Source organism: Vanellus vanellus, assembly GCF_965231255.1.
Source record: "Vanellus vanellus genome assembly, chromosome: 3".
Classification (NCBI taxonomy): Eukaryota; Metazoa; Chordata; class Aves; order Charadriiformes; family Charadriidae; genus Vanellus; species Vanellus vanellus.
This window is the reverse complement of record NC_138907.1, coordinates 55,024,392-55,046,074: the sequence shown is the minus strand read 5'-3', so window position 1 is coordinate 55,046,074 and position 21,683 is coordinate 55,024,392. Positions and strand designations below refer to the sequence as shown.

General features: G+C 36.8%; 1 protein-coding gene across 1 annotated transcript in view; it reads left to right on the top strand.

Moving 5' to 3' along the window:
- The window catches only part of SHPRH (SNF2 histone linker PHD RING helicase), a 54,669-nt gene extending 37,998 nt beyond the window's left edge, over positions 1 to 16,671 (top strand). The window contains exons 22-30 of the mRNA XM_082480795.1: positions 746 to 889; positions 2,184 to 2,285; positions 3,035 to 3,106; positions 4,834 to 5,022; positions 10,570 to 10,662; positions 11,231 to 11,317; positions 11,776 to 11,954; positions 14,123 to 14,203; positions 15,452 to 16,671. Coding sequence (XP_082336921.1) covers positions 746 to 889; positions 2,184 to 2,285; positions 3,035 to 3,106; positions 4,834 to 5,022; positions 10,570 to 10,662; positions 11,231 to 11,317; positions 11,776 to 11,954; positions 14,123 to 14,203; positions 15,452 to 15,548 — 1,044 coding nt within the window. The 3' untranslated portion in view covers positions 15,549 to 16,671. The remainder of the gene's footprint in view (positions 1 to 745; positions 890 to 2,183; positions 2,286 to 3,034; positions 3,107 to 4,833; positions 5,023 to 10,569; positions 10,663 to 11,230; positions 11,318 to 11,775; positions 11,955 to 14,122; positions 14,204 to 15,451) is intronic.
- Positions 16,672 to 21,683: the final 5,012 nt, after the last annotated feature.

The window sequence follows — 21,683 nt, the reverse complement described above, 5'->3', positions numbered from 1 at the left end:
CAGCACACTCCCCAGCAACTGAGTGTTTAGAAATATCTTTACAATTGAAAAATAAGAAATCAACAAATAGTAATTTTTGGCATTTGCAAATGGTCTTAGAATTTCAGTAAGATCACTGAAGATTTTTTATAAAATACTTAAATAGTGGAAAGCTTGAGAAGAAGTATTTTGCAGTATTATCAGTAATTTAAAAATAATGTCAGTTTATATGTATGGTATACTTCCAGTTGTAGCCATTTCTTTTGTAGAAAGACAGAATTTTTCTTGGGAGAACTGAATTTAGTGTTACCTTCACCTTGTGCTCATCTGTGCTTTTATCAAGACTACTCGAAGTGTTAACATTTCTTCAAAACACACTTCAAGATGCAGTCTTAGTACTATAATAGCTAGCTGTTTAAAATTGCTTAATCATCTTTCCTTATTTTATTCAGCATTTGCTTAGTCTTGCAAGGCATTTTGTTTCTGAACTTTTAGTTGTATTATTTGTTGTAAGAGTAATAGTTGTAGAAGAAATGAGATGGCTATTTATGGTTGTTCATAAAGAGAGACTGGAAAATAAAGCAAGCAAGATGATCTCTATACTGTTTGTTTTTCTTTGTAATTTGTTGTCATTGTGGCTGAATTACTGCAAAGAAATATTATTCCTTACTCCAAAAAGATTTTCACATTATACATTGTTTGTCAGAATCATCTAAAGGGAACTCAACTTAGTTCTGCTGCTAATTGGTTTAGCCTTTTCTTACAGCTACTTCATGAATATTGGATGGTGCTGAGGGATCACGTGTCTGCTATTGATGAACTGGCAATGGCTACAGAACGGCTGAGAGTGCGTCATCCTGATGAGCCAAAACCAAATCCACCAGTTCTCCACATCATAGAACCACATGAGGTAAAGTACTTGGCAGGTTCTTTCAGACAAAATCCATTTCTTTCCTAGCTCCTACAAAACAAAATCTGTATCTAGATCTATGTATAAGGTCTATAATATGCCTCTGTTTCCATTTCATAAAGCCTTTGTGGAGTAAGGAGTTCTTATCTATTTCTATATTCAGTGTATGGGCCTTTTTGAGCTTGTAACTCTTATTTTGGTATGTCTTTTGTCAGCCTTCTGACTGTGAGTGGCGTGTTTCCAAAAGACTGCTGCTCGTCCAGCAGCAGGTGAATGGCTCTGGGACCTTTCTCTACAATTGCCCAGGTTTCCAAGCTGGTGGAAAATTAGGCTGACCTGATTTCTCACCCATATTGCTACTTTCCACACGGACCTAAGAAACAGCAGTGAAAACCTAAAAGACCAATCTTTTTTCAGTAGCTTGGAATTTCTGAGCCACCTCCGAGACACTCAGTTCATGAACATAGAGAAAATGATGGTTGATTTAACATCTTAATTTTTTTTTTTTGCACCAATAGAAATATGTTTTCAATAGAAACATTTTGTGCTTTTTTTTCAGTGAGATTCAGTGTTAGATAAAAGTGCTTTTCTTTCTGAACGGAAAGAGATATCTCATCTGTGTATTAAAGCCATTTTTTAAATGGAGCACTTTGCTTAACAAATGTTTAACTAAGTGTAAAATTTATGTATGTATTTGCAAGAATAAAAGACACACCCATTACTTTGGCCTTCATCCTTTGGGTGCTTGCCTCTTCTGCAGTATTAATAACTACACCACTACCACCTGTAATTAATCTAAAAAGGAGTCAGCTTGGTGTTTCTATCTTTATATAGGTTAAAGTGAAAGCTTCTAAGAAGTATAAAAAAAGTAATTAATTGTTTCTTACACATTTTTTTTTGAACCAGCAGTAGGTTCTAGGATCTATTTGGCTGTAAGCAGATGAGAAATTGAGTGAAATTTAAAAGAAACTTTTTAAAAAATTAAGGTACTTTAAATTGGTTTGGCTCTGGAAAGAACTAATAATGCAAATAAAACAATAAAGAGCAAGTTTGTGTACCTTCTGGGTCTCAGCCCATTCACAGTACTGTGTTTGTGCTGGGTACAGAAAAGGAACAGATAATCAATTTCACCTGGGGAGAAACTCATCTTAAATTTACAGAATGAGCTGTTCTTCTATCTGTCCCCAGTAAATTATTCAGTTGAACTTTGCCAAAAAATGAACTTAAGCCTTATTGTAAAACTTAACTATTTTTTCTCCTGTTCTTTAATATGTGTTTAATACTGTTTCCATAGGTAGAGCAAAATCGAGTGAAGCTTTTGAATGACAAGGCAGTTGCCAAATCACAGCTTCAAAAGAAATTAGGACAACTTCTGTACCTCACTAATCTGGAGAAAGTAAGGTTTACTATTTCTTAGTCTTTAACAAAGTGATGTATTCTATTTGCCTAGTAGAAGAAACCTACCATTATTCTTATCCAAAACTTAGATTTTAAAGAAAATATATTTTCTCTTAAGATTCATTACATGTTGAAACAAAGTTGTTCTTTGTGTTATTGCATCGTCATAAAGTTATTTATTACATTATATGTTTTGGCTATTTGCTTAATTACACAGTTATAAAACTATGAACTACATGTTTAGTAGAGGCCTTGTATAATTATGTACCTCTCCACATACCCTTACTATTTTACAAAGAGCTTACCTTCTTAAACAGAAGAACAAGCAGGTCTGTAAAAAAAACCCGGATAAACCCCATGTATGTTACAGTATTTTAATCATAGAGTTCAAGTAGGTACAATTATGCGTAAACAAACATTTAAGTGTTTTTAAAACCATATAAAGCTCACAGAAAATATAAGGAGTTTCTTATTTGAAGCTTTTATTTTACCAGGATTTTTCGAAGCTTCAGTAGGGATTCAGATGCTATCTGAAGGACTGCAGAATGAACGGGGCTCCTCTTATCATAAATTAGATATTTTTTTTAACTCTTCAAGATAGACTTATTTATTCATGAATGATATATTTTAATTTGCACACACACCTTAAGGACTTTGTTATTCATTTTTTCTAGAAGCTTGTTTTAAATTTAGAATAACTTTTTATTTGTTGAAACACAAAGTTTTCTTTTTTTTCCCTTCCTTTAGTCTCAGGATAAAACAACTGGGGGAGTTAACCCAGAACCGTGTCCGATCTGTGCACGTCAACTGGGAAAACAGGCAAGTTATTTAGTTAGCAGGTTTTGTTTTTAGAATGTCTTTACCTAGATCTGAGTCCATTATGTATCAAATTTTCAACATCTGATTTTAAATGAACATTGTCTCAAAACAAGACAAAAAAGCCCTTTCCTGTAACGTACCGACCAGCCTCTCCCCTGAAATAACATCTTGCTCAGATGCAAGCACCTCTACTGCCTGTAGATGTTGACATCAATGCTTAAGTGTTGTGACAGAAGTGTTCCAAGAATGTGTTGCTGATTGTTTTATAACTCTGAAGGTTTGCTTTCATATTTTTGTCAGAAAAATTTCTTTGCCATTTATAAGCTAATAGAATGAAGAAATAGACAAGCTTCTGTAGTACTGTTGTGTTTTACTGTAACTGATCTTATTTGATAGTATTTTTTTTTCTTCTAGATTTAAAAAAAAATTATATTGGCTAGTTAAACAGTAGTAAAAAACAACAGAATTAGGGTTGACAATCTGGATTTCTTTTCCCACCACTTATCTCCTGAACTGCAGGAGTTTAATTTAAGTAAGATTTAATCTAAATTGATCTATATCATAAAGTACAAAGCCATAGTTTATACTTTACTTGACATGCATTAGGTATAAACATGAAAACTCCTGTACAGTCAAACTAAATTAGCTCTTTTTTAGGGTAGCTACTTTAAGGTGTTTTAACTTCTGTTAGCTTTATAGACATGTGTAAGCGTGAACTGGTGTCCTGCTGCATTTCCAAAATCCTCTCTATGCTCTTCTTCCAAGGGTGATACAGGTTTTTACAGAGAACAGTTGTTTCCCTCTTAACTGCCATCATGCTTCATCTCTGAGCTGGAGGAGCTCACTGAAAGGAAAAACAGTATTTTCTTTAACTTTGGATGAGACTGGCACTTGAGGTGATAGGAGCCCTCATGTTGCAAGGAACTCTTAAAATGCTTTCATTCCTGTTTCTGCATGATTGAAAGAACCTCACAAAATTGATCTTTTGCTTGATAATTAGTCATTTAGTCAATTCCCACTGCTACTCGGACCTATGAAAACTGTTCTATTTTTTTCCTTTTAGAATGGGCTACGTAATAGACTAGTACAGAATAAGACCCTATTTCTAGGTGCCAAAACGTTGGTTTTCAAATTACTTCTCTGTTAAGGAAGGTCACACCTGACACACAGATGTTCTAGGCCCTCAAAGGAAGGACGGCTTCAGCAATGTAATCTTTTGTTTCTAATGCATTCTGTCAAAAAAAGAATAAGCTGCTCTGTTCAAAATCTTTCTTTCTTCTTAAATCCAAAGATGTTGTCTAGGACTTAACCATGTGTCAAAGTGTTTTCTTTAGGACTTTTTAATAAAGACTGACCTAGTATGAATGTATAGGTAAATACCTAATTTATGTAGTTAATCTATGCATTAAGAATCATTAATTACAGGAATGAAAGACTAATGTCCGTCTTCAAGTTTAAAACTGGGAAAATGGAAAAAATGAACAATATATGCAGAGAGCTGCTGTGGATCATGAATCTTTCTGTGCTGGAAAACTTTGAGATCCATGCTTTCAGCAGCTTGAGTGCTTAAAATTCTGAAATTCTTCAATTTTAATCTGCTGGGTTTCATGAAAATAAAGACATGTTTCTATGAAAATGTAATTTGTCATGTATTAGTACACTGTTTTCTTTTGCATTGATCTGAAACTGATACTGTGTTGTGTTGTTTTTTTTAATTCTCTGCGTAGTGGGCAGTGCTGACATGTGGACATTGTTTTTGTAATGAGTGTATAGCTATCATCATAGAACAGTACAGCGTTGGCACCCGCCGGAGCTCAATTAAATGTGCCATTTGCAGGCAGACAACATCTCATAAAGAAATATCCTATGTCTTCACTGCAGAAACTGCAAATCAGGAGGATGATATTCCTGTAAAGGTATGTTGTTTATGTGAGCTTCCTGGCCAAAACTTTCAACAGTGCATATTTGTTGTGTTTTGTTGTGTACTGCATTTAGGCAGACAAATCTACCATATACTTTTATAAGTAGGTTCACTTTTATAATTGGTTTCGTTTATAACAGATATAGTTCTTTTTCTTTTGAATGGGGCATGGTGTATATAGGCCTTTCCTATAATGAAATCAATGTTTTTGCATCCTTCCCCATCATCCTTTCCCCATCCATTCCCCATCCTTCCTGTCACGTAAAAGTTGGGGGGTGTGTTTTTGTTTGGTTTAGTTGTGGGGGTTTTTTAACTTATCCTTTACATAACTTTTAAGAGTTCTGGAAACAAAACATGAAAGGAAACAGCATGAAGGGGAATATCTTTTTAAATCTACTCTTTAAATGTCCTTGAGGAAAGCCTTGTAGATGGATTATGAAATTAGACATGTCTTAAAGTAATGTTGTCTTGGGAGGAACAGCTTTTTCTGAGCTTTAGTTATGATTATTTTCTTAGTCATTTGACACTGGGTAGAAAGAAGTGCTGTTTGTGTGCAGGTTCAGGTTTTTTGGTTGTGGTGTCTTTGGCTTTTTGTAGCTAAGGAGAAATGAGGCTTTCTGGTGGCATAGTTTTGCTGTGTTTGCTTGAAATAAGTAGTTTCAGAAGGCTGCTGGTTACTATAAGGCTGTTGGGATAATGTAAATATTTTAAATTGGTTCATCTTCATTGTTAGCCAGAGAAAGTAAATCCTGATTCAGAATTTAAGATTAGTCATCTGGAATGATTCTTGAGCTACCTGAGGAGTAGTTGATTTGCATTTTGTGTATTTATCTAATATTGTCTGCTATACAAACCATAATTAGGAGGGAAAAAAACTACTACTTTTTTAATAGGGGTGAATTAACATAAAAAAACTGAGATTATATCTATGCTGCCTCCATCTAACTTGTCCACTAATAAATTAGGGGACAGGTTCTAATGAGTATATTCAGTAACTTGACCCAAAGTTTATCCAGTAATAAATCACAATAGAGAAAATAAATAATATTTTACAGGATTAATTTTTTTCTGTCAAATACAATGCTTTTCATTTGGAACCTGTTGACCATGAATTTGTTCTTTGGAGAAAGGTTTCTCTGGTGTGATGGTGGGGTCATTCTCTGTTCTTTTCCCTACAAGTGTGTATCATCAATAACACGGTTGTCAGGCCACTTTCATAGAATCATAGAACCAGAGAACGGTTTAGGTTGGAAGGGACCTTAAAGACCATCTAGTTCTAACACCCTGCTATGGGCAGGGGCACCTCCCACTAGACCTGGTTGCTCAAAGCCCCATCCAGCCTGGCCTTGAACACTTCCAGGGATGGGGCTTCCACAGCTTCTCTGGGCAATTTGTTCCAATGCCTCACCACCCTCAGAGTGAAAAACTTTCTTCAAGCTCATCCCCAATTCTTTTGATCTAGTTGTGTGGTGTAAACTTTTTCTCCATATTCTAGATGAGTGTTGAGTTTGTGCAGTTGGGGATCTTTTTGTTTGTTTTTGTTTGGAAAAATCAAAAGGAAAATATTGGAAAAATTATTAGTGCTTCTTGCCTATCTGCATTCTAAACTTACCGGTATTTGGTTAAAGCCTCACTGACTGGATACATATACCTATTGAAAAGATGATTGTTGAATACAAAGTGACTTTTGTTCTTAAAACGACCCCCTGCCTGCTGGGCAATTTCTTTCTCAAGGAATTGCTGTGCTGATAATGTACAGCTCTGTTGAAGACTGGTAGCTGTATTTTCCACTGTGACTTTCTGTGTTTATTCCTTTTAGCCTGGCTTTCCAAGGAGACAAGGTCTTTTCATTTTACTATCTTAGACTTCTTCCTTAATTTAGCAACCCTTCAGAGAATTTCAAACAGCTTGACAGAGAGTCTGAATTTCAAAGGTAGTTAATTTTCTACAAGTCTTATTAAAATCCACTTAAAGTATGTCTCCTACCTCGCAAAATTCTGTGGCTTGACTTTCTTCTTACTATAAAAGATACCTTAAAGTTCAAGTCTGTGGGGGAAACTTTATTTGTAACTTGTGCTCCTTCCTAATGACAAAAGTTAACGAACCTCTAGACACAAGTGCATAGGAAATCAGTCCTGATTGTACTGTTTTATCTACTTTTCTTGGTATCACAGGGTTTTCATTAGGTTGAAGGCAGGTGTAGAGGAGAGACAGCATCTCCGTGAGTCTTTGGCAATAATGACACACATGTAGCACATAGGAACATTTTTGCTCTGCACAAATCTCTTATAGAATAATGTTAAACCAAAAACCTGTGGTTATTGCAGTTTTGGAAAAAATAGAGGATTCTGGACTAAGATGAAAAAGTAAAAGACTAATATTGGTAATATTTTGATTTAGGTGACACTGCTATTTTTATTTAAAATATTATTATAATACAGCTGGACCTACCAATCATAGTTTTAATCTGGTTAGTATAGTCAAAAGTAATAACAAAATGTACCAACGAAGAGTTCCATGGTATCTCTGCATGTCTCCTTGAACCTTGTGGGTATACTGGGGTTGCTGTACTGAAGTCAATGCTACTATGGTCCCACTACTTACATCAGCCTCCCTGGACAACTAGAATTCCATTTTATGAGTAGACGCTTCCTAACTCCAATTATTAGATTTGAAGTAGTTGACAGCATGTGGCACCAGGGGGAGTAAATAAGCTATGTTTTTGAAGCGCTAGTTATTAGGACCTCACTTCATATGTGTTTTGTAACAGATTACTTCCTCAGTGTTGACATATCACTCTGTTTCTAACAATAAAATTTCAAATAGGTTTCATAAATTGTGTTAAACAAATAAAATAACTAAATTTCATACATAAAACACAGATGGAACATGTCATCTACTGTCCTGTGTAAAGGGTTGTAGTGTTTTCTTGAAGTATTTCAGCATGAAAAACTTCATGCAAAGCAAAAAATATGAATTCTGTGTGAATTCACACGTCATCTTGAGCAAGGCCTATTTCCCATTTCATGAAAAATTAACAATTTATATTGTAGCTTCATTGTACTATCAAAACGAGCAGCATTGGTAAAAAAATCTACCTCATATTCCTTTAAGGACAGTTAACAAAGGATAACTGTGTTTTTTTGTAGAATACCAAGGTTATATCTTGCAGTATCTATATGAAAATTGTGTGATTTATTCAGCTTTCATGTTTTCATGTGAACGTTCCGAGTCCCTACAGTCTCTTTCAGTATTCAGTATCTTTTCTTTTTTCTTTCCCTATTTCTGTTGTCATACATCTTGCTGTTTATTGCACCAGCACTACCTATCTTAAGTTAATGCCTTAGATGCAAAAGGACTACTGTAAATGGGACCGTTTTATACTGAGAGAGAGATTACTGACATCCCTGCGTGTTTTGGTTCTGTAAAAGCTTCCAGTGTGTGGTTGGTATTGCAGTGGGTGTTGCCAGCCTGTCATCCGAGACACAAATTGTTTGTTAGAGGGTAGTTTTGATTCTAATGTGTGCTGCTCCATAATTAATTAGAACTAACTAATTTGTTTACAAATACTCATCTGGATATTGAACAACATGACAGACTCAAAGTGTATGGGTCATGAGCGGGGTAACATTTTTTTTTTTAAGACAGGATGAGAACCAAGAGCTCATAATAGCAAGGGTACTTCTATCAGTTTTATCTCTCCATAAATATTGAGAACAAAAACTTTTTTTTTTTTTTTTTGTGCTGTGAACCAATGTTAGTTCAGTGACAAGTCTAATACAGCTTATCTACTATAACGTAAGCGGAAAGATGGAGAACTTGCACACTTAGTTACCATGTTTAAAAACTAGAGCAAAGAGACTGTAACAGCTTCAAATGTTGTGCTGTTCCTTTCTTTGCCATAGTTCCTCTGACTGATCTTGTACAAAGTCACACTTGTAACACCTGAGTCACAGGAAGTCTGAAGGGTGGAAAGATCAACAACAGTGGCTAAAGCTACTGTCTCTTATAGCAGGGAAAATCAGGACCTGTGGTAAGGTCCAAAAAAAGTCTCTTGAGGAAAAGACAGAGCAGACTAGGAAGAATTATCATGATTGAATCACAGATTAATGGTATCAGAGAAGCACATAAACGACCCAGGCATGTATAGGAAATACCAAAAGTTAGTCTCTGATCTCCTGAGTGAAGGTGGTTGTGATTGGCAGGCAGCTGCCGTAGGGCTGCAAATGTGTCATACATCCTTGCAGATCATAACACCTACTGACATAAGCATTTTTAATTGCCTACGTGACTTCTGGAAACAGTGTTAATGGCTACTGGGTGCAACAGAGATGTAATGAGAAAAGCTGGTTTATTTCTATGTCTATGACAGAATTGGAATCACTATGGAAGGCCCTGGGAAATAAAATGGTACTGCTTATTGCAACCTTTGGTAAAACAGTCAGCAGAAGTTTTTACATGTATTTCTGGAGCATTCATTTAGCTGCATAACTTATGAATGATCAAGCAACCCAGCATCGGTTCCCAACTTGTGCTTTTACTTGCTGACATCCTTCTCCGTCAATTCTGCAAGCAACATAACTTCAGTAAATTTGATCTGTCATTGTAGCAAGCCAACATAGTTAATTCAATGTTCAGAGGACAGGTGCAGACAGAAATAAAACAATATTTCTCCAGCTGAATCTAGTGCAGCTTGAAATTACTATGCATGTAAGAACTAGTGAGGAAATTAAATAAGGGCTTCTTAAAAAATATATTAGGTAAAATTGCATTAGGTAATACGGAGTAGGTGCTGGAGGAAATAGAGGGAGATACTAAAGAAGTGTTTCTTGGAAACCCCTTCCCAACTTAAGGGGAAAGGGAGGAGTACAGAAATCAAAGTGTACAAAAACCAGAATGTAGTATTGGATTCATTAGGCACTGAAATATTTCTGAATGCAGAATATGAAGATGTTTTCATTGCAGTGCGCAGTCCTTCAAGAATAAGTTTAATTATATTTACCAATTTCTTACTATTTTAAATATAATTAACAAGCTTCATAGTCCTGAGCATAAGTTTGGTGTTGCCAGAGCGAGAAACAAAAGCAACAGAAGTAGCATTCAAGTAGGTTTTTTTTCATTGCCAGTTTTCAAGAGGTGTGAAGGGATGGAAATTTAAATGTGCCTTTGTGGAAGATTTCTTTAAAGATTTTCCACTAAGTTAAACTTCAGGAGGCGTGACGGGCATGTTTGGTGCAACTGTACTGCTTGGGCTATCCATTCTGCCTCATGCAGAACTAGGCAGGTGTGTATCTGTGTAGTACTTCGTTCTTCTGTTTACCGCACATGCTGTAACACACTGCTGATCCCGTGGCTGTGCATTATAAGGGAGGTGTAAAAGCAGTTTAGTGCTACTTAACCTGACCTTCCTTCAGGTTGCTAATTTTTAAATTTGTGTAAGACATGTAAGAGTCCTAATATAACATTATTTAATGAAACGACGAGTGTGGAAGGAGTTGTTTAATATCCTACTTTACTAATGCTGTTCTTTGACTTTTCAAAGGGAAGTCACTCCACCAAAGTGGAAGCTGTGGTCCGAACACTGAAGAGAATTCAATTTAAAGATCCAGGGGCTAAATCCTTAGTTTTCTCAACGGTATTAATCACCTTCTGTCTTGTCTTTGTGTATGTGTGTAAGTTTAAAACAGTCATACTGTTTTCAGGAATTAGTTTAGCTACCAAAATGTTGAATCACTTTGTACAGTCACTTGATTGTTCTGAGAATTTGTAGGGCAATTCATGTAACTGGGACATGAACAATGACCATAGTCAACAGATGTAAAACCTTGTTTCTCTAAAGGGCAAACACTTAGACTTATATGGGAGCATTAGAAAATCTAGATATTTTTAAATGCAGTGTCCCAATATTTTTTTCATACATTGTCAAACTGGTTTTGTGATGGCTACTGATTTCTTTTATTCAAGCTGATCTGTTAAATTATGCTTCTCATTTAGTTTTTGAAAGATTTGGCACACAAATCTTTTTTCATTTTCTTTTTCCATTTTTGAATTGCAAATGCTAGTATTTTGAAAGGCCTCTTTATCTACTCTTTCTTAGGGAAGTTAATTAGTATATTTTAGTTGTCATTGCAGTTTGTAATGCTGAGTTAATTTTATTGTGTTGTGTGGTTTTGTTGGTGTGTTTTTGTTTTTTTTTTTTACAGTGGCAAGATGTGTTGGACATAATTTCAAAAGCTTTATATGACAACAACATGATTTTTTCTCAGATCAACGGAATTAGTAAATTTCAGGTACGTGAAGGATATTTTTCTTAAAATTATATTCAGTGGGGAAAATTACAATTCATATAAGTTAATTTAATCTCTTTACTTCATTGCTTCATTTGGGAAACTGAAAGAGCAGCAAATTTGTTTGGCAGAGGCTTTGATCTCTAACTCATTAATTCCTGAAATCATAATCACAACAAGTGACAACGTAAAGCCTTTGGAGATAAACAGTCCATTCACTTCTGAGAAAGAAGCGTTGGCATGGATTTTAAGGATGAGGCACCCAGATCAGTGTTGCAAGAAGTTCTCACCTTCCTGATCTCTGAGTATCTGTTCTGGGCTGATAGGTCTTGGATCAGTCAGGCTGCAAGATTGTCACTCTGGGGCCTGTAGTAGCTGCTGTAATTTCTTGAAAATAGAGATGTCCCCCACGCTCTTTATTGAGGAACTTTTGTCACACTGCTGTGGTGTTTCCCATCTAGGAAAATCTCTCTGCATTTAAATATGATCCCAACATCAATATTTTGCTGCTGCCTCTTCACACTGGTTCCAATGGACTAAACATCATTGAAGCGACTCATGTTCTGCTTGTGGAGCCCATTCTGAATCCTGCACATGAGCTACAGGCTATTGGCAGAGTACATCGCATTGGCCAAACAAAGTAAGAGTTAAAATTGTCTTGATTAGTTTAGATATAGTCCAGAACAGAACTGCATAGTGTAATCAGAATAAATCTAGTTCACTGAACTTCTTGATTTTGAAGATGAGAGTATTCATAGGAATCTTATTTTTAAAGATGATCGTATAAGAGTCAAAAAGATTAAAATAAAAAAAAAAGTTTGCTGAAAATACACAATTTGTATTTTAGGGAGTTCTTTTGTGCTAAGGGGGTGAGATGCAGAAGGAAATTGCATTTAGGTATTTAGGAAAAATGTAGGCTCTTGAGTCCAAAATCCTGAAAAAACGTGTCCAGCTGCTGCCTTATTTTATGAGTACCGGTGATGCCTTAGTTTTTAACTTTGAAATTCTGCTGGTAAGCTTGTCCAGAAATGCCTTGTCTTTCCAGGTCTGAGCAACTCACCATTTATGTCATATGTGGCTAAGTTTAGGCACAGCCCTTCCTAGTTTCCTTGAGAGGCTCCTTCTAGCTGGTCATTCCCAGCACTATATTAGGAGCTGTGTAAGTTGATGGGGAGTTTGTTGGTTTGTGTTTGTTTTGTTTCTCTTTTTTTTTGGGGTGTAGTTTTGTTTTATTCACAAAAGGAAGTTACAGTACACACTTTTTAGAACTTTTTTTTTTTTTTAGTTTTTAAATCACAGTTCTGCCCTCACTCTTGTCTAGATCTTTTTGAAGACATTAATTAATCTTCTATTTGTTTCAGTGTTGCAGATTTTACACGGGTAAACACATGAATACTTAATAAAGGTTTTGGAAAGTTTGTCCTGAAAGGATAAGATGTATATGGTTTTCCTTAGGTTTTATGTCACTTGAAAAAAAAATATAAAAAAAAAAAAAACAAAAACAAAAACAAACAACCACCCTGTACATGAAGAAGTAGTCAATTCTGGAGCAGGAATCAATTCTGGAATAATATTCTCTAATAATATTGGGGTTTGTGTTCTGGAAATGGTGGTAAAGCAAGAGGGCATGAATAAGCATGTATGTGAAAATGTTTATGAACAGGTGGATATTCAGGTATGATGGTAAAGATTTTGAATTAACTGTGCGGGCATAAGAAAGATTGATTGCAACAGCCTGCTTTATAATCTTGCATGATGCTGGCACAAAAGGTCTGGCAAAAACCTTGCAATAAAACCAGCAAGAATGTGTGCTGTACTTCTTAAGAATAAGACTTCAGCAAGGCTTATTTGAAAAAGGGCTGTGTTCAAGTACAGTGAGCATAAGGGAATACTCTGTTTAGTTTCACTGGTGCAACTATTAGCAGCTCAGTTATTATTTACTTCTCTTTTTTTGGGTAGACCTTTGCCTATGAATCACAAAGTATTCCCCCAGAATTCCTCTGTATAATGTTACCTGCCAAAGTTTCAACTTAAGATCTGAAAACCGTCCAAGCACTTTCAAGGGTTCATATCCTGAAAAATGTTTATATTGGGGAGCCTGGAGTAATTTTTCATTTTTATCTTTGGCGCTGACTCTCTTCCATTTCACTGTGCCTGACATTTTTTTGTTACAGCTTTATTTTTGAAATCTTATTTCGTAAATGGAGTTCTCGTTTTATGTTTACTGACATTTTGGTTTTTATGTTTTACTGGTGTTTGCAATTTAATGTTTACTGACTACAATTACTGAATTTAAAAAAAAATAGTATTATACCATCTTCAAGAGCAATATTGTTAAAATTCTGGGAATGAGTTTTAATTACTCATCTCTCTGAGTCTGTCTCTTGGACTGACTTGTGACAATGCAGTATAAACATTGGTTATAATCAGTGGGCCAAAGTCATTTCTTTAAAAGACATTCTAGGTTCTTGAGGACTGTTTGTCCTCAAGGGACACAGAAAGCAGAACTTTGCCCAGCATCTGCTTTAGGATTTTAGTTAATACAGCTTATATTCATTTAGTATGTGACCCAGCCAAGTGGAAGTGTGTGCTCTGGGAGGCACTAAGCATGCTTAAATGTCAGTGGAAGTGTTAATCATCTTGTAAGATTTCTTTCTTAAAATAGAGGTGTTTTTTCAGCACTCTTATACAATAATTAGTATGAGACAAAAATGTGGTCTTGAACTTTGACAGTAACAGCATAACTTCTGCTCACTTATGGTCTTGTTTGTTTGTTGTTTTTTTTTTTTTTTTTTAAAACACATGCAGATCTACCATTGTTCATAGGTTCCTGATAAAAGCAACAATAGAAGAGAGAATGCAGACTATGCTGAAAACTGTAGATAGAAGGTATGTGTTGAATTTTTTTAAAACATCATTATTGCACTGGAAATGAAAAAGTGGTTCTCAACCTTACTTTTATTACAGTTTAGGTATGCATATCTTAAATATAAACTTCAAGTGTTCTCCTTCAAATTGCTTTGATTGACAAAAAAAATTAAACACTTGAAAAATTTACATTTTCACCTGGTTCCAGTAACTTGAAGCTTAAGGTATTTCAATTATCTGGAGAATGTTTTGGTTATGTATATTTTTTTTATATATTATTTCATAAAAGCCCAATTAATAAATTACATGTTAGATTTGTCTTTTCAGTTTACCTATTTCCATTAGTATAAAAGCATTGCAATTAATCAAGTAACACGAAGCCTGCCACTGGAGTAACAGCATATGTTATAAGCTCTAATATAGGAAGTTAATTCTTTCTTTCATTGTTTTTAAATTCTGCAAACCTAGTCTGTCAGTTCTGTGTCACACTGGTTGGTTTTGCAGTCAATGCAAGAGTTTTCCAGATGCTAGCTCATAAGTCAGTCTGGTGTGCAGACACAGAAAGCAGTTTTCACTGTGTATCTTCTCAAAATCTATAAGCAATGACAGACTGGGAGTGCAACAAAAGTTCTATTTACATTCTTTATGCAGGAAGAAAAGTGGTTTGTACCTCTTTAACTGTATTGTATGCACATAACAAATCTAGGAGGAGGCCTTAGTTAAAGAAAATTAATTATTTTTCCAGTTTTTTGGCTGTTACAAATTATGAGACTGAAAATTTATATGCGTATCTTTGGCTGTAGTTATGAAAGATTTCAGCTTTAGCTTTGAAGGAATGATTTAATCGGTTTCCATATCTGTAAAGTAGCACTACTTTTGCATATAAAATTCAGATAAATATACAGTGGTTGAATGATCCAATGAGAGCTAATGTTTTGAAAGTAATATCAAGCTTTATGCTTGGAAGCTGAAGCCAATCCCTTAAATGTTAAGAGGGCAAAGCGGATTATCCCATGTTCTGCTGCCTCTGCAGTGTTTGGTGTTGACCACTGTTAGGGACAGTAGATGGACTTTGTATCTTACTTAGAATGTGCAAGAGAAGTGGCTGATCAGGGTTTGTAATTTCCCTGATGGAAAATGTGTTTTCCTGATGAGCTTTGAAGCTGAACAGTTACTGGACTCTGAACCGTGTGGTCTGCCTTCAGTGCGTACAGCTTGTTACTTAAGTTGATTCCTTCTCTGATGTCTGCATGCAATTTTTTCCCACAGCCACACGAGCTCTTCCATGAAACAGTCAGAAGCCTCAGTTCTGACAGTGGCAGATTTGGCTGACCTTTTTACAGAGGAAACTGAAGAACTTGAGTAAAAACATTGGTTTGGCCTAATGAAATCAGAAAGTACCTGACCTAATGAGCACCAATATATAATCCACTTGATATGTCATTCCTATAAACATCATCTAACATTTGTCCATAAGAGAGGTATTGGAAATTGAAAAGTCTTAATTGTTCCTATTTTATTCTGTGGTGAAGTTCTTAGCAGCACACACTTCTAATAGCACTGGAGAAAATTTGCACTTTGCACATTATACAGAAATATGGATTTTATTCCCAAAGAGCATTTGACCTGGATGCTAAAACTGAGATGTTGGACCCTTGGTTGAGAGGACTTTTACCATCAGGTTTGATTGGCTAGTAGCTCAGTCTGAGAGCAAAACTATGTGGGTGGATGGGGGGGAAAGGGAAGCAGAAGAACACAAATCTAATTTTTTTTACTGTACAAAGAATTGTTAGAAAGAATGACTGTAAATTAATATTCTTCTAGAAAGGGCTTGTTAGTATTTAATGCAGAGTTACTGAACGTATTATTGGTAACACTTTAAGTGACTAATCTTTACTAATAATTTGGATATTTGTATTAGGCTTTTAGATATTCATAAAGACTTGTGGCAGTTAAAAATTTCATTGTTAATGCTTGCTTACTGCAAAATGATAATAATTAAATTATGCTTTTTGTATGTGTGTTGGTCCGGTAATCAGTTAAATACTCGAACTTCCTGTACGTTTTCACTTATTCTTGAAGCCATGACTAATTTAGTGCTTTGTTTAAAAAAAAAAAAAAAGTAATGCATTTGTTACAGAATTTTTCTAAAAATAATTGGTTAAGCTGATGATCACTTTATAATAATTTGGTGCTTGTGTACATTTTCTCGCCCTGTTTTTTTGTCTAGTTCTTCCCCTTAAAGATGCCACAATTTAAATATTCAAAATAGATGAAACTAAGGTAGGTAGTCTAATTAGGTACCTAGTCTAAGTTAGATAATTAGTGGAGAGAGATGAAACTTTTGTGAAGTTTCATCCTTAAATATGCATGATCACTCTACCCTGTCTCTATTGACAATAGAGAGTTTAGAAAGCAAATCTAGAACTAACTTTGAGACTGCTGGAAGTAGGTAAGATTTATTTTAAGCCTTTTGGCATAGGTTATAGGTACACATTTATGTAACGTCATTTCTGAAGTTATTACGGAAGCAAGTTCAGTTACACAGTTCATGTTAAACACAATTTTGTGTTTAGAGACTGGGCAAATGTTATATGCATAAGCAACAGGTTGCTTCCATCAAATTACAGTATTTACTGTTTCAGTAGACATTGGTTTTTGTATATTTTAGAAATCTTACTTGAAGTTGAAATTAAAATGAGTCCATTAAGCAATTTTATCTTACAATTTTTACTCTAATTGTGTCTGCTAAATAGATTTGCCGTATAGTTATTGAGCTTCTTGAGTTCTGCAGTCATACTACATTTGAGTTGCACCATTTGGGTATTCAGCCTATCTGCCCGGCAGACAAGTTTTCCACTACTGGCGACAAATATGAATAGAATTTACATGAATAATATTGTGTCATAAAGTGGGGGATTGGCATTTATAGTCTGTCCTTCTGGACCGATTAGATACTTTGCACTAAAGACTATTTGAGTAAATTTACAGACAATGTGTCTTTATTTTCCATATTTGTAGTATGTATTAGTCTTATTTATACATTTTGGTTTGGAGACTTCTGATTTTTTTCAGGTTACAGTTTTCAGCAAGGGAAATAGAATAGATAGTAGACTTTTTTTAAAAAAATAGATTGATCAAACAGTTTGCACAGAAACTGTGACATCTCCATTCTTGAATGTATTGGGAACTTAAATGACCCTGAGCAATCTGATCCAGCTTCAAAATTGGCCCTGCTCTGGGTGGTGTGTTGGACCAGATGACCTCCATGGATCCCTTCCAGCCTAAATTATTCTGCAGCGTACTGGAGATCATGCTGTACAGACACTCCAGGAACTCTGAGGGCAGCAACATTCCAGTTTCCTCATCGTCCTCAGAGAATTTTAATATTGTACCATGTAATGTGACTGAACATTACAGCTGCTGTTCGCTCTGAGAAATGATATATCGATGTTAAAAACTGTGGAAGCACGTAGTGTTTACATTCATAGCTCCCATTTTAAATAACTTGATGTGGGGATAATATTTGTCAGTGAATGTGAAGACAGAGAAGCAAATTGAAAAATATCTGCTATGAGAGGTTTCCCAAGCTCTGCACGTTTTTGGCTTATTTATATAAAGACAGTGGTTTAATTGTTTATTTACAAAAACGTGGCTTTTGGATTTCTAACCAAAAGCATAGCTTCTCATCAAGCACGCTTTTTTTTATGCTCACGTAACAGCGTGGAATGCCAGAGATCTGGCATGTTGCTGTGAATTGTCCCCTGTATCAGCAGAATGTTCACAAGTCCACGGGGCCTGATGGGATTCATCCCAGAGTTCTGAAGGAGCTGGTGGATGTTACAGCAGGATTCCTCTTGATTATCTACCAAAGGTCTTGGGAGTCTGGGGAGGTCCCTGCCGACTGGAAGCTAGCTAACATTATTCCAACTCACAAGGAGGACATGAGGGAAGACCCAGGGAACTACAGGCGTGTTAGTCTAACCTCAGTTCTTGGAAAAATTATGGAGATTATACTGGGTACTTTTGAAAGGGATTTACAGAATAATGCAATTATCAGGCACAGTCAACATGAGTTCACAAAGGGAAAGTCTCGTTTAACTAATCCGATATCCTTCTATAATAAGGTTACCTGCCTAGTGGGTGAAGGGAAGGTAGTGAATGTAGTCTTTTCTGGATTTTAATAAGGCTTTTGATACTGTCCCTGAGAGTATCCTTCCGGAAAAGTTGTCCAACTGTGAAATGAGCAGGTTCACGGTGCGCTGGGTGAAGGACTGGCTGAATGGCAGAGCTCAAAAGGGTTGTAGTGAATGGGGCTACCTCTGGCTGGCAGCCAGTCACCAGCAGTGTTCCTTAGAGTTCAATTCTAGGGCCGGTTCTGTTCAATATATTTATCAACGATCTGGATGCAGGAGTTGAATGCACCATTAGCAAGTTTGCTGAGGATACCAAACTGAGAGGTGCTGTTTAGTCTCTCGAGGGACAGGAGGCATGCAGAGGCATCTAGACAGATTGCACCATTGGGCTATGATTAATGGGATGAAATTTAACAAATCGAAATGCTGGATTCTGCACCTAGGCTGGACTAATGCTGGCCATAAATATAAATTGGGAGAGGAGTGGCTGGAGAGCAGTCCTGCGGAAAGGGATCTGGGGGTGCTGGTCAGCAGCAGGCTCAACGTGAGTCAACAGTGGGCCCTGGCAGCCAAGGGGGCAAACCGCATCCTGGGGTGCATAACCAGCCCATCAAAAGAGGTGATTATCCTGCTGTATTGAAGGCGAGGCCACACCAATGCTGAGCGCTGTGTGCAGTTCTGGGCCCCAGTTTAGGAAGGATATGAAGGTCCTTGAATGCGTCCAGCAGAGGGCAACAAAGCTGGTGAAAGAGCTGGAAGGAATGTCCTATGAGGAGTGGCTAAGGACTTAGAGCTTGTCTAGTCTGGAGAAGAGGAGGCTGAAGGGCGACCTTGTGGCTTTCTACAGCTTCCTGAGGAGGGGACGTGGAGAGGGAGGTGCTGAGCTCTTCTCCCTGAGATCCAGTGATACAATGCATGGGAATGGCTCAAAGCTGCACCAGGGGAGGTTTGGGCTGTACACTAGGAAGCATTTCTTTACCAAGAGGGTGATCAAACACTGGAACAGGCTTCCTAGAGGGGTGGTCAATGCCCAAAGCCTGTCAGTGTTTAAGAGGCATTTGGACAATGCCCTTCATAACATGCTTGAACTTTTGATCAGCCCTGAATTGGTCAGGCAGTTGGACTAGATGATTGTTGTAGGTCCCTTCCAACTGAAACTATTCTATGAGAGAATGGCACTTAAAATGCCAAGGTGCATTCAGCCATTTTTAATGGGTTGTTCTGCAGTAATACAGCTTATGTATATATTCATATATATATATATATTCAGCATGTTGTCTTGGACAATTAAATAATTACTATTAAAATTACATTTTGATATAGGGCCACTGCTCCGCTAAGTGCTTCATATGCATTTATAAAAGATCAGCTTTGGGGTACATTGATAAGGTAGGGAATGCATTTTATAGAGAGCAGAAACAGCCATTATATTTGACATATTTCTTTCTTGTTCGCCCACTGTGATATTTTTTTGTTTTCCTTCTTCCCTATGTGCAGTTGACTTGGTTTGTGTTCTGCACTGTAGGCTTTGAAGCAACACTTAAAACAAATAGTGAGGGAATAGAGGGCACGTTTCAGGTGAAGTGATGAGCACCTACTTTTACATCACCAAACTGGAGATTTTGTTAAGCAATGTAAAAGTCAACCTAAATCTTTCCAGGGGGAGGGGGGAGATTATTTTTGTGTAATTTCCAAACTGTGGAACAATAATTCTTGGGAATGCCTCTTCCATTTCCCTGCTGGCAACCCAGGTCCTGTGGACGGGAAATTTTGGTTGCAAAAAGTTTCTGATCTGTTTGTTAATGTAAAGGCCGTTTCCTGCTCACAAAAGGACATTTGCTCACAAAATGACAAATATTAATACTAATTCTTCCTTCTCCCATGTATATTAATGCACTTTTATAATATAAGAATGTATTCAGGAGCTGTAAGCAGCAGAATCGGTTTCTATTCTATTCTATTTCTATTCTGGAAAGTAAACAAAGTAGCGCAGGTGTAAAGCTAACAGCTCCTCCCTGCAATGTTTCCTTTGATATGGGTGGGTCACTTCTAAAAATATATACAGTCTTTATTCTGCAGCAGGTATACCTAAATATGACATAAGATCTTCTGTAGTGTACTGCCATTCTCTGAAACGCACGCCACCTTCACAGCGCTAACCTTCAAATACCAGAGGGAGCATGCTGTGGGTCTGGTCCACACAGGAAAGGGAGCAGCAGCAAGGAAAGAAGGAAAGGAGAGGAGATACATGTGTTGTTTGTCTTCTAGTCTTCTACAAAGTCTTAGTAAAGCAATACAGGACTTTGTAGAAGTGATTACACTGGGCTAACTGCTGCCACCAGAAAGCAGATCTGATGAAAAGATACTCTGTCATACAGCTCCTCTTTCAGAGGTGGAAAGCCCAGAGCATTTCACCACCAGCCAGAAAAGAGACACAGGGAATATCTCTGAGTCCCGGTGATCCATTCATATCTGCTGTTGCACATGCTGCAGTGGAGCTAAAACATGCACTGGATGGAGCCGGAGGAGATGAAGAGGAGGTTGGGGGGAAATTTGAGGAACAGTTGTAAAACCTTCTTCTGTGTGCCCTTCTGGTGATTTTTCCTGTGGGAGGAAGGAGTCACTGATACGAGCAATGAATAAACAAAGGGTGAAAGTTTGTAAGTGTAACCTATTTGTTGGAGCTTAATGTTTGTCTAAATGCAGTGGCACATTTTTGTGTGCTAATGATTTGAGATTATAGTCATTTTCTTACTGGAATCTTGGGATATGAATATACAGGGCTTTGCAGTGTTTGGGCAAATGGGAATACTGAAAAGTTTTACCCCTGTGATACATGTTTTAACATGCACCTAAGAAAAGTCGTAGGACTCTCTAGCCAAATTTATGCTGTGGATTTGTGAGGGATAATAGTTCAAATGCCTAAGATACACATTTATAGACCTCTCTAAAATAAACTGGCAAGTTTTGCGTAATAAAGGAAAAGTAATGAATCACTTCTGCTGTAAATGCACGAGTGTCTGTCAAGGGGCAAGACAGCGGACTTGGGAAATTTTGCGCCTATCCAACTTCCATGTCAGCAGAGGGGATGAAAGGCAACAAGTGCAGCCCAGTCCCGGTATGCAGGGAAACGGAGCGCTGAGAAATCTCGCCAAAGGTTTGAGCCTGCTACATCGGAAGAGGTCCTAGATATTTCTGGGGAATCTCCCTTTTTGCATACTGTAATCGTCGGGCATCTCATAAGCACAGATTTTCTGTAAAGTTGCTGCATTTCTTAACATGTGCTTCCTTCATCAGCAAGCTACCGCTATTCAGAAGGACTTTTCCATTTTCCCTGTGGAGCGTGTATTTCTCTTTTGTTACTC